Below are 13,180 nucleotides of genomic sequence, written 5' to 3'. Positions count from 1 at the left end.
GTGGAGATATATGGGGACATGTGGAGATATACGGGGATCTGTGGAGATATACAGGGACATGTGGAGATATACGGGGACATGTGGAGATATATGGAGATCTGTGGAGATATACGGGGACATGTGGAGATATACGGGGACATGTGGAGATATACGGGGACATGTGGAGATATACGGGGATCTGTGGAGATATACAGGGACATGTGGAGATATACGGGGACATGTGGAGATATACAGGGACATGTGGAGATATACGGGGACATGTGGAGATATACGGGGACATGTGGAGATATACGGGGATCTGTGGAGATATACGGGGACATGTGGAGATATACGGGGACATGTGGAGATATACGGGGACATGTGGAGATATACGGGGACATGTGGAGATATATGGGGACATGTGGAGATATACGGGGACATGTGGAGATATACGGGGACATGTGGAGATATACGGGGTTCTGTGGAGATATACGGGGACATGTGGAGATATACGGGGACATGTGGAGATATACGGGGACATGTGGAGATATACGGAGATCTGTGGAGATATACGGGGACATGTGGAGATATACGGGGACATGTGGAGATATACGAGGACATGTGGAGATATACGGGGACATGTGGAGAATATACGGGGACATGTGGAGATATACGGGGACATGTGGAGATATACAGGGACATGTGGAGATATACGGGGACATGTGGAGATATACAGGGACATGTGGAGATATACGGGGACATGTGGAGATATACAGGGACATGTGGAGATATACGGGGACATGTGGAGATATACGGGGACATGTGGAGATATACGGGGATCTGTGGAGATATACGGGGACATGTGGAGATATACGGGGACATGTGGAGATATACGGGGACATGTGGAGATATACGGGGACATGTGGAGATATATGGGGACATGTGGAGATATACGGGGACATGTGGAGATATACGGGGACATGTGGAGATATACGGGGTTCTGTGGAGATATACGGGGACATGTGGAGATATACGGGGACATGTGGAGATATACGGGGACATGTGGAGATATACGGAGATCTGTGGAGATATACGGGGACATGTGGAGATATACGGGGACATGTGGAGATATACGAGGACATGTGGAGATATACGGGGACATGTGGAGAATATACGGGGACATGTGGAGATATACGGGGACATGTGGAGATATACGGGGATCTGTGGAGATATACGGGGACATGTGGAGATATACGGGGACATGTGGAGATATACGGGGATCTGTGGAGATATACGGGGACATGTGGAGATATACGGGGACATGTGGAGATATACGGGGACATGTGGAGATATACGGGGACATGTGGAGATATACGGGGACATGTGGAGATATACGGGGATCTGTGGAGATATACGGGGACATGTGGAGATATACGGGGACATGTGGAGATATACGGGGACATGTGGAGATATACGGGGACATGTGGAGATATACGGGGATCTGTGGAGATATACGGGGACATGTGGAGATATACGGGGACGTGTGGAGATATACGGGGACATGTGGAGATATACGGGGACATGTGGAGATATACGGGGTTCTGTGGAGATATACGGGGACATGTGGAGATATACGGGGACATGTGGAGATATACGGGGTTCTGTGGAGATATACGGGGACATGTGGAGATATACGGGGACATGTGGAGATATACGGGGACATGTGGAGATATACGGAGATCTGTGGAGATATACGGGGACATGTGGAGATATACGGGGACATGTGGAGATATACGAGGACATGTGGAGATATACGGGGACATGTGGAGATATACGGGGACATGTGGAGATATACGGGGACATGTGGAGATATATGGAGATCTGTGGAGATATACGGGGACATGTGGAGATATACGGGGATCTGTGGAGATATACGGGGATCTGTGGAGATATACGGGGACATGTGGAGATATACGGGGACATGTGGAGATATACGGGGATCTGTGGAGATATACGGGGATCTGTGGAGATATATGGGGACATGTGGAGATATACGGGGATCTGTGGAGATATACGGGGATCTGTGGAGATATACGGGGACATGTGGAGATATACGGGGACATGGGGAGAATATACTGGGACATGTGGAGATATACGGGGATCTGTGGAGATATATGGGGACATGTGGAGATATATGGAGATCTGTGGAGATATATGGAGATCTGTGGAGATATATGGGGACATGTGGAGATATACGGGGATCTGTGGAGATATACGGGGACATGTGGAGATATACGGGGACATGTGGAGATATACGGGGACATGTGGAGATATACGGGGATCTGTGGAGATATACGGGGACATGTGGAGATATACGAGGACATGTGGAGATATACGGGGACATGTGGAGAATATACGGGGACATGTGGAGATATACGGGGATCTGTGGAGATATACCGGGACATGTGGAGATATACGGGGACATGTGGAGATATATGGGGACATGTGGAGATATACGAGGACATGTGGAGATATACGGGGACATGTGGAGATATACGGGGATCTGTGGAGATATACGGGGATCTGTGGAGATATATGGGGACATGTGGAGATATACGGGGATCTGTGGAGATATATGGGGACATGAGATATATGGGGACATATGGAGATATACGAGGACATGTGGAGATATATGGGGACATGTGGAGATATACGGGGACATGTGGAGATATACGGGGACATGTGGAGATATACGGGGATCTGTGGAGATATACGGGGACATGTGGAGATATATGGGGATCTGTGGAGATATACGGGGATCTGTGGAGATATACGGGGACATGTGGAGATATACGGGGACATGTGGAGAATATACTGGGACATGTGGAGATATACGGGGATCTGTGGAGATATATGGGGACATGTGGAGATATACGGGGACATGTGGAGATATACGGGGATCTGTGGAGATATATGGAGATCTGTGGAGATATATGGGGACATGTGGAGATATACGGGGATCTGTGGAGATATACGGGGACATGTGGAGATATACGGGGACATGTGGAGAATATACTGGGACATGTGGAGATATACGGGGATCTGTGGAGATATATGGGGACATGTGGAGATATACGGGGACATGTGGAGATATACGGGGATCTGTGGAGATATATGGAGATCTGTGGAGATATATGGGGACATGTGGAGATATACGGGGATCTGTGGAGATATACGGGGACATGTGGAGATATACGGGGACATGTGGAGATATACGGGGACATGTGGAGATATACGGGGACATGTGGAGATATATGGGGACATGAGATATATGGGGATCTGTGGAGATATATGGGGACATGTGGAGATATACGGGGACATGTGAAATATACGGGGACATGTGGAGATATACGGGGATCTGTGGAGATATACGGGGACATGTGGAGATATATGGAGATCTGTGGAGATATATGGGGACATGTGGAGATATACGGGGATCTGTGGAGATATACGGGGATCTGTGGAGATATACGGGGACATGTGGAGATATACGGGGATCTGTGGAGATATACCTGGACATGTGGAGATATACGGGGACATGTGGAGATATACGGGGATCTGTGGAGATATACGGGGACATGTGGAGATATACGGGGACATGTGAAATATACGGGGACATGTGGAGATATACGGTAACATGTGGAGATATACGGGGATCTGTGGAGATATACGGGGACATGTGGAGATATATGGGGATCTGTGGAGATATACGGGGATCTGTGGAGATATACGGGGACATGTGGAGATATACGGGGACATGTGGAGATATACGAGGACATGTGGAGATATACGGGGACATGTGGAGAATATACGGGGACATGTGGAGATATATGGAGATCTGTGGAGATATATGGGGACATGTGGAGATATACGGGGACATGTGGAGATATATGGAGATCTGTGGAGATATATGGGGACATGTGGAGATATACGGGGATCTGTGGAGATATACGAGGACATGTGGAGAATATACGGGGACATGTGGAGATATATGGGGACATGTGGAGATATACGGGGACATGTGGAGATATATGGGGACATGTGGAGATATATGGGGACATGTGGAGAATATACGGGGACATGTGGAGATATATGGAGATCTGTGGAGATATACGGGGATCTGTGGAGATATACGGGGACATGTGGAGATATACGGGGACATGTGGAGATATATGGGGACATGTGGAGATATACGGGGATCTGTGGAGATATACGGGGACATGTGGAGATATACGGGGACATGTGGAGATATATGGAGATCTGTGGAGATATACGGGGACATGTGGAGATATACGGGGACATGTGGAGATATACGGGGATCTGTGGAGATATACGGGGATCTGTGGAGATATATGGGGACATGTGGAGATATATGGGGATCTGTGGAGATATATGGGGACATGAGATATATGGGGACATGTGGAGATATACGGGGATCTGTGGAGATATATGGGGACATGTGGAGATATACGGGGATCTGTGGAGATATATGGGGACATGTGGAGATATACGGGGACATGTGGAGATATACGGGGACATGTGGAGATATATGGGGACATGTGGAGATATACGGGGACATGTGGAGAATATACTGGGACATGTGGAGATATACGGGGATCTGTGGAGATATATGGAGATCTGTGGAGATATATGGGGACATGTGGAGATATACGGGGATCTGTGGAGATATACGGGGACATGTGGAGATATACGGGGACATGTGGAGAATATACTGGGACATGTGGAGATATACGGGGATCTGTGGAGATATATGGGGACATGTGGAGATATACGGGGACATGTGGAGATATACGGGGATCTGTGGAGATATATGGAGATCTGTGGAGATATATGGGGACATGTGGAGATATACGGGGATCTGTGGAGATATACGGGGACATGTGGAGATATACGGGGACATGTGGAGATATACGGGGACATGTGGAGATATATGGGGACATGAGATATATGGGGATCTGTGGAGATATATGGGGACATGTGGAGATATACGGGGACATGTGAAATATACGGGGACATGTGGAGATATACGGGGATCTGTGGAGATATACGGGGACATGTGGAGATATATGGAGATCTGTGGAGATATATGGGGACATGTGGAGATATACGGGGATCTGTGGAGATATACGGGGATCTGTGGAGATATACCGGGACATGTGGAGATATACGGGGACATGTGGAGATATACGGGGATCTGTGGAGATATACGGGGACATGTGGAGATATACGGGGACATGTGAAATATACGGGGACATGTGGAGATATACGGTAACATGTGGAGATATACGGGGATCTGTGGAGATATACGGGGACATGTGGAGATATATGGGGATCTGTGGAGATATACGGGGATCTGTGGAGATATACGGGGACATGTGGAGATATACGAGGACATGTGGAGATATACGGGGACATGTGGAGAATATACGGGGACATGTGGAGATATATGGAGATCTGTGGAGATATATGGGGACATGTGGAGATATACGGGGACATGTGGAGATATATGGGGACATGTGGAGAATATACGGGGACATGTGGAGATATATGGAGATCTGTGGAGATATACGGGGATCTGTGGAGATATACGGGGACATGTGGAGATATACGGGGACATGTGGAGATATATGGGAACATGTGGAGATATACGGGGATCTGTGGAGATATACGGGGACATGTGGAGATATACGGGGACATGTGGAGATATACGGGGACATGTGGAGATATACGGGGACATGTGGAGATATACGGGGACATGTGGAGATATACGGGGACATGTGGAGATATATGGAGATCTGTGGAGATATACGGGGACATGTGGAGATATACGGGGACATGTGGAGATATACGGGGATCTGTGGAGATATACGGGGATCTGTGGAGATATATGGGGACATGTGGAGATATACGGGGATCTGTGGAGATATACGGGGATCTGTGGAGATATACGAGGACATGTGGAGATATATGGGGACATGTGGAGATATACGGGGATCTGTGGAGATATACGGGGACATGTGGAGATATACGGGGACATGTGGAGAATATACTGGGACATGTGGAGATATACGGGGATCTGTGGAGATATATGGGGACATGTGGAGATATACGGGGACATGTGGAGATATACGGGGATCTGTGGAGATATATGGAGATCTGTGGAGATATATGGGGACATGTGGAGATATACGGGGATCTGTGGAGATATACGGGGACATGTGGAGATATACGGGGACATGTGGAGATATACGGGGACATGTGGAGATATATGGGGACATGAGATATATGGGGATCTGTGGAGATATATGGGGACATGTGGAGATATACGGGGACATGTGAAATATACGGGGACATGTGGAGATATACGGGGATCTGTGGAGATATACGGGGACATGTGGAGATATACGGGGACATGTGGAGATATACGGGGACATGTGGAGATATACGGGGACATGTGGAGATATACGGGGACATGTGGAGATATACGGGGACATGTGGAGATATACGGGGACATGTGGAGATATACGGGGATCTGTGGAGATATACCGGGACATGTGGAGATATACGGGGACATGTGGAGATATACGGGGACATGTGGAGATATACGGGGATCTGTGGAGATATACGGGGACATGTGGAGATATACCGGGACATGTGGAGATATACGGGGATCTGTGGAGATATACGGGGATCTGTGGAGATATACGGGGACATGTGGAGAATATACGGGGACATATGGAGATCTGTGGAGATATATGGGGGCATGTGGAGATATACGGGGATCTGTGGAGATATACGGGGACATGTGATGACTTGTGGAGATTCACAGTGATATTTGGTGATATAGATGGATGTATGTGCAGATTTACAGTGATAGACAGAGAAATACGAAGACATGATGGAGAGAAGTGAAGAAATAAAAAACTAAAGACTCCAAAGACAAACACAACTGCCTGGTGCAGTAATTATAGATGTGTGTGCCCCCCGCAGCCTGTGTGTGCCCCCCGCGGCCTGTGTGTGCCCCCGCGGCCTGTGTGTGCCCCCCGCGGCCTGTGTATGTCCCCCGCGGCCTGTGTGTGCCCCCCGCGGCCTGTGTATGTCCCCCGTGGCCTGAGTGTGCCCCTCGCGGCCTGTGTGTGCCCCCTGCGGTCTGTGTGTGAGCCCCCCGCGGTCTGTGTGTGTGTCCCCCGCGGTCTGTGTGTGTGTCCCCCGCAGTCTGTGTGTGTGTCCCTTGTGGCCTGTGTGTGTCCCCCGCGGTCTGTGTGTGCCCATGGTCTGTGTGTGTCCATGGTCTTTGTGTGCCCCCCGCGGTCTGTGTGTGCCCCCCGCAGCCTGTGTGTGTCCCCCACGGTCTGTGTGTGCCCATGGTCTGTGTGTGCCCCCCGCGGTCTGTGTGTGCTCATGGTCAGTGTGTGCCCCCCCCGCGGTCTGTGTGTGCCCCCCGCGGTCTGTGTGAGGCCCCCCGCGGTCTGTGTGAGGCCCCCGCGGCCTGTGTGGTCCGGAGCTTAGTTACCTCTGACCCTGAGCTTAGCGCTGCTCTCGATCCCTTTACATGTGAAGGTGACATCCGCTTGGTCCTGCTGTTGGGTGACTTTCTTGATGAGCAGCATGTGTGCGTTCTTCACCCTCGTCACCACATACTGGTCGTTACTCACAACCACCGTCCCATTTATGGTCCAAGAGCCAGAAGACACCGTGGTGAGGTCAACGGAGAACGTGGCCTCTCCACCAACCACTGCTTCAACAGGCTTAAGAGGAGTCTTAATGGAGGGAACTGGTTCTAGAAAAGACAAGAACGCAACAGACTTAATTGCCTTGATTTCCCCTTGTACATCCAAGGCCCGTGCTGACATCTGAAGACCTACCAAGATACAATGTCCCCGGGAACTCCAGGTGGGGGCTCTGTCCATAGCTGTTCACGGCACTGACCCGGAAGTGGAAGCTCCCTTCATCAGGAACATGGCTGACAATGAACTCTGGGGTGGGCACATTGGGGGATTCGTGGCACCTCACCCAGTTCATGGCTCCAAGCTTTTTCCGTTCTACAATGTACCCATCGATGGGCACGGGCCTGTCCATTGGGGGAGGGGACCAGGCCAATTTGACAGACATTTCAGTCTTGTCCGTCACCACAGGGTCAATGGGAGCGTTAGAAGGAGGTTTTCTTAAAGCTGTAAAGGAAAAACAAAAGACATTTTGTCCCGTGTCAGACATCTGGCACTTCTCTGCAGCTCTTAGCTCTCAGGATGTCAGCAGCCCCTGCTGCGTCTCTGGTGGATACTCACTGGTGACGGTGAACTGTGTGGACGTCTTACACTCAGCGGCTATGAACGCGATCTCGCCAGAATCACTGTTCTTACACTCGCGGATGGTCATGGTGTGCTGCTTCTCCACGGAGGTGATGGAGATGCGCCCATCAGGGGCCACATCCTGCCCATTGATGGTCCACCTGACCTTCTCGACATCATTGTCCAGCTCTACGCAGAAGATGGCCGTGTCACTGACCGGGACCGCCGTCCTGCGCGGAAGCTTCTTTATAATGTTACCTACAAGGCAGGAAGTGGTGGCTGTCATTACACCATGAAAACAATCCGATCCTCCTGATCCATAGACATGTGCTGTTCTCTAGTCACCTCCAGAGCTGCACTCACTATTCTGCTGTTACATCATGTCTTATCCTCCAGTCACCCCCAGAGCTGCGGTCACCATTCTGCTGTTACATCGTGTCTTATCCTCCAGTCACCTCCAGAGCTGCAGTCACTATTCTGCTGTTACATCGTGTGTTATCCGCCAATCACCTCCAGAGCTGCGAGCTGCACTCACTATTCTGCTGTTACATCGTGTGTTATCTTCCAGTCACCGCCAGAGCTGCGGTCTCTATTCTGCTGTTACATCGTGTCTTATCCTCCAGAGCTGCGGTCTCTATTTTGCTGTTACACCGTGTCTTATCCTCTAGTCACCTCCAGAGCTGCGGTCACTATTCTGTGGCTGTACCATGTCACATGTCGTACCTCTCCATCAGTGTGTGGAGTTCTCTCCATATTTCACCTTTACCTTCGGCCCCATGGACTTTGATCTCTATGGTGGCCGCACTGCGCCCGTCTCTGGTTACCTTGCACAGACAGCTCCGCGATGGTGCGGCTGCCCTCCTTCATCTCACAGATGTAGACGGCGTCATCGTCGGCAGTCACGTTCCGGATGGTCAGTCTGCGGATGGCTCCTTCCTCCTCGATGTTGTACTTGCTGCTCTGCTGGATTTGGGTCTCTTCCTTGTACCAGGCAGATTCGGTGATGGTGTGTGGGACCTCGCACTGGAAGGTGGCCGTCTCCTTCTCCCTCACCTCCAGGTCTCGGAGTTTAGATCGGAAGGGAATCCTGGGCTCTTTAAGAGAATAAAGGAAAGGATCAGACACCGGAGGATCAAATAAGTGCGGAAAAAGAGCCAGAGATGCTCAATGTGGCGAGCCAGCTGAGAGACCTCTGAATCCACAAAGAGTGAAGGACAGGAATCTATGTGATCCTGACCGGCAGCACAAGGAAAGACTCCACTGATACAATGTCCCTGAGCTCATCACATCCCTGAGGTGCCACTTACTGGTGTCATGGATCCACAAAGACTGAAGGACAGGAATCTATGTGATCCTGACCGGCAGCACAAGGAAAGACTCCACTGATACAATGTCCCTGAGCTCATCACATCCCTGAGGAGCCACTGACCAGTGTCATGGATCCACAAAGACTGAAGGATAGGTAACTATATGATCCTGACCGGTAGCACAAGGAAAGATGCCACTGATACAATGTAACCTGAGCTCATCCCACCCCTGAGGAGCCACTGACCGGTTTCATGGATCCACAGAGACTATAGATCAGGAATCTACGTGATCCCGATGGCAAAAGAAACAACCCTGATTGGAATAGTAATAAAATATAATGTATTAATAAAATATAATTGGACACCTATATATTATTCAATATTAATTCACCAGGGTGTCTTTTGAATAAAAAAGTGGAAACCACTTACACCATGAGTAAGAAGCCAATCACCAAGACAAAGGATGCACCAGGAGGACCAGGCTGAATATATATATATATGCCTTTATTAATTCTTAAGTGGCAGTACAGTATCAGATAGTATATTAAAACCAAACAGTTAATACAAAAAGTGTGCTATGCAGGACGGCAATAAATATCAAATCAAATAAGCGGAAACCCTATTGCACATATGAAAATCTTAAAAAAATTTTTTTTACCAGTATTTCTGTGCCAGGTAATGATTTCCAGAATGAAGATAAAAATTCCCAGAAGCAAAAGTGTGAAATTTATATATAAAAATTAAAACATTTAAAAAAAATGTATGTGCAAAATACAAAAAGTGCTTTATAGTGCAATCAATTGGAACAATGCAAAGGTGCACAAAGACGGGGCTATCACCCTTTTAGTTTCACATAAAATGCCAAATAAAAAAGTGCAAAGTGCTAGAGAGCAGGGAATATTTATAAACATTACCTGTGGGTACCTCGCCGTCCTGAACACGCACACTCCCGACACGTGGAACCCCCTGACGAAGGAACTAGGTTTCCGAAACACGTGTCGGGAGTGTGCGTGTTCAGGACGGCGAGGTACCCACAGGTAATGTTTATAAATATTCCCTGCTCTCTAGCACTTTGCACTTTTTTATTTGGCATTTTATGTGAAACTAAAAGGGTGATAGCCCCGTCTTTGTGCACCTTTGCATTGTTCCAATTGATTGCACTATAAAGCACTTTTTGTATTTTGCACATACATTTTTTTAAAATGTTTTAATTTTTATATATAAATTTCACACTTTTGCTTCTGGGAATTTTTATCTTCATTCTGGAAATCATTACCTGGCACAGAAATACTGGTAAAAAAAATTTTTTTTTAAGATTTTCATATGTGCAATAGGGTTTCCGCTTATTTGATTTGATATTTATTGCCGTCCTGCATAGCACACTTTTTGTATTAATTGTTTGGTTTTAATATACTATCTGATACTGTACTGCCACTTAAGAATTAATAAAGGCATATATATATATATTCAGCCTGGTCCTCCTGGTGCATCCTTTGTCTTGGTGATTGGCTTCTTACTCGTGATCCCGATGGGCAGCACAAGGAAAGTGTCATGATCCAGGCCGGGTATTGTGTCCTGTCTCTATTTCCCGGTCTGATCATGTCAAGGGTTAACTTTTCTCTGCCTCGTTCTGGCGTCAGGTCTGCTATTTCTCTCCACTGCATCCTGCAGGCAGTGTCAGTTATAGTTTCTGCCTATGGCGTGTGTAGCTGACTCTGCGTACCATGATTCGTCCTGCTGCTTTTGCTGATTGCACCCGTGTCTGTTTATTCCCCTCTTCCCGTCCCAACTCTGTGTTCCCCTTTCGTGTTTGGACTCCCTGATATTTGACTTGGCTTAGACTCTGACCTGCTGTTTTGTCTCTTGTCTTTGGCTTATCTGCTGCTGACTAGTACTGACCTTTCTGGCTTGTTTCTGACTCAGTGTTTGCTTATTCCTTTGGTACTGCGCTACAGTCTAATGTCGACGCTGCTTGCTTGACTATTCTGGTGGCCTTGCTGCTGCACTGCAGGTCTGCCCTTGCTGTTTGCAGTCCTCTCTCCACTCTATTGCCATCTAGTGGAGCTGGCTTTTACCTACATTGCAGCAGCGTGACATTATAACTGACCACAGATGTTTTTTTTCTTTGCTTCTCTGTTTATGGATCCGCTCTATACCCTGGTGGATCAGATGTCTAGTCTGATGCAAATGATGCAGGATTTGTCTGGGGAACATAGGGCTCTGAGACGGTTAAATCTTTTCAGGGTTCTATTTCCCAATCTACCTGTAAGCACTCTGACCCTGTAGATGTCTCGTTACACTCTCCTGAACCTACGGTCGGGCTCCCAGATACCTCCTCCGGTGAGAAGGAAAAGATTTGTACTTTCAGGGAGAGTTGTAAGCTGCTGATCTCTCTTAGACCCCGATCCTCTGGTGAGTCAACGGGTGGGGATAATTATTTCATTACTGTGGGAGGGTCCCCAATCAAGAGCTTTCTCTTTACCTGCTACTGCCCCTGAATGTGTGAATGGGTTCTTTGAGGCCCTAGGACTGATTTTTGACGAACCAGGTCAGGGTGACAGAGGACACAATCATGGGTCTCATCCAGGGTAAGCTCACCGCAGAATGGTATTACTCCGAGTTCAGATGATGGTCCACTGAGGTGTCCTGGAACGACTCTGCGCTTAGGTGTCAGTTCAGGAGCGGACTGTCGAATCATCTGAAGGACGCTCTTGCTCTAGTCTCCATCTGCAGCGCCCCAGAGTTCTGGTCGTTGCAGTACTGTGGCTTCGCCGCTAAGGGGAGCCATGGTACGTTCGATGGCACCGAAGGAGTTCCTCCAATCAGGTATCACAGACACCAATATGTTTCACAGCTGGGCCTCCGGGGGGAGCTAAGGGTGCTATTCATTAGGCCACTCCCCACCATAGTGGGTAAACTGGGGGTCAGGCAGGAAGTTAGTAGAGAACGCTGACGGGATTGAACGGAGCAACACCCTGTGGCAGGGGGTGTTGTGAAGGGAGAGACTGTAGGGTCTCTGCCAGGGGTGGGATCCTGGCAGAGGCTTGGCATTGAAAGAACGTAACGGGTCCGCGCAGGCTCCTGGAAGCGGCGGGACTCAAGAAAGGACTAGAAGCGAGATAGATTGTGCTGAGTGAGAAACGAGATCAAGCAGAAGGAGAATACCAGCAGGGGTTTTGTTGAAAGAGGCAGCACCCTGCTGAGGCGCAATACCGGTGGCCGGAACGCCGAGGGAGTGGATTAGAATACAGCTTCAAGCCATACTCCAAACAGCGGCAGGACAGTCGGTCTCAGGCGGGCTGTCTACCACATATCACCTATGAAGTCTTGGGGGGCAATTGCGGGAGAGGGGCGACTCTAGGGTCCCGGAAGAACTCCAGGCCTACCTGACAAACGGGTGCCATTCCAACCTGAATACAGGGAAGGGGTGGATTACAGAGGAACATCAAATCGAGTTGTGAGGGAACTTAAGAAACAGACACAACCGTTGTGGGGTTACTTTCCGTAAGCACAGCAGGGAAGGAC

The 13,180-nt window shown here is 48.8% G+C and overlaps 1 protein-coding gene across 1 annotated transcript in view; it reads right to left on the bottom strand.

The window, feature by feature from the left end:
• Positions 1 to 13,180, bottom strand: part of OBSCN (obscurin, cytoskeletal calmodulin and titin-interacting RhoGEF) — an 860,705-nt gene that overhangs the window by 748,085 nt on the left and 99,440 nt on the right. The window contains exons 3-6 of the mRNA XM_077269354.1: positions 9,173 to 9,442; positions 8,346 to 8,606; positions 7,926 to 8,231; positions 7,574 to 7,840 (exon numbers count right to left, since the gene is read on the bottom strand). Of these exons, the coding sequence (XP_077125469.1) occupies positions 7,574 to 7,840; positions 7,926 to 8,231; positions 8,346 to 8,606; positions 9,173 to 9,442 (1,104 nt within the window). The remainder of the gene's footprint in view (positions 1 to 7,573; positions 7,841 to 7,925; positions 8,232 to 8,345; positions 8,607 to 9,172; positions 9,443 to 13,180) is intronic.

The sequence above is a fragment of the Ranitomeya variabilis genome, chromosome 6 (genome assembly GCF_051348905.1).
Source record: "Ranitomeya variabilis isolate aRanVar5 chromosome 6, aRanVar5.hap1, whole genome shotgun sequence".
In the NCBI taxonomy this organism is placed as follows: domain Eukaryota; kingdom Metazoa; phylum Chordata; class Amphibia; order Anura; family Dendrobatidae; genus Ranitomeya; species Ranitomeya variabilis.
This window is presented reverse-complemented; position numbering and strand designations above follow the sequence as displayed.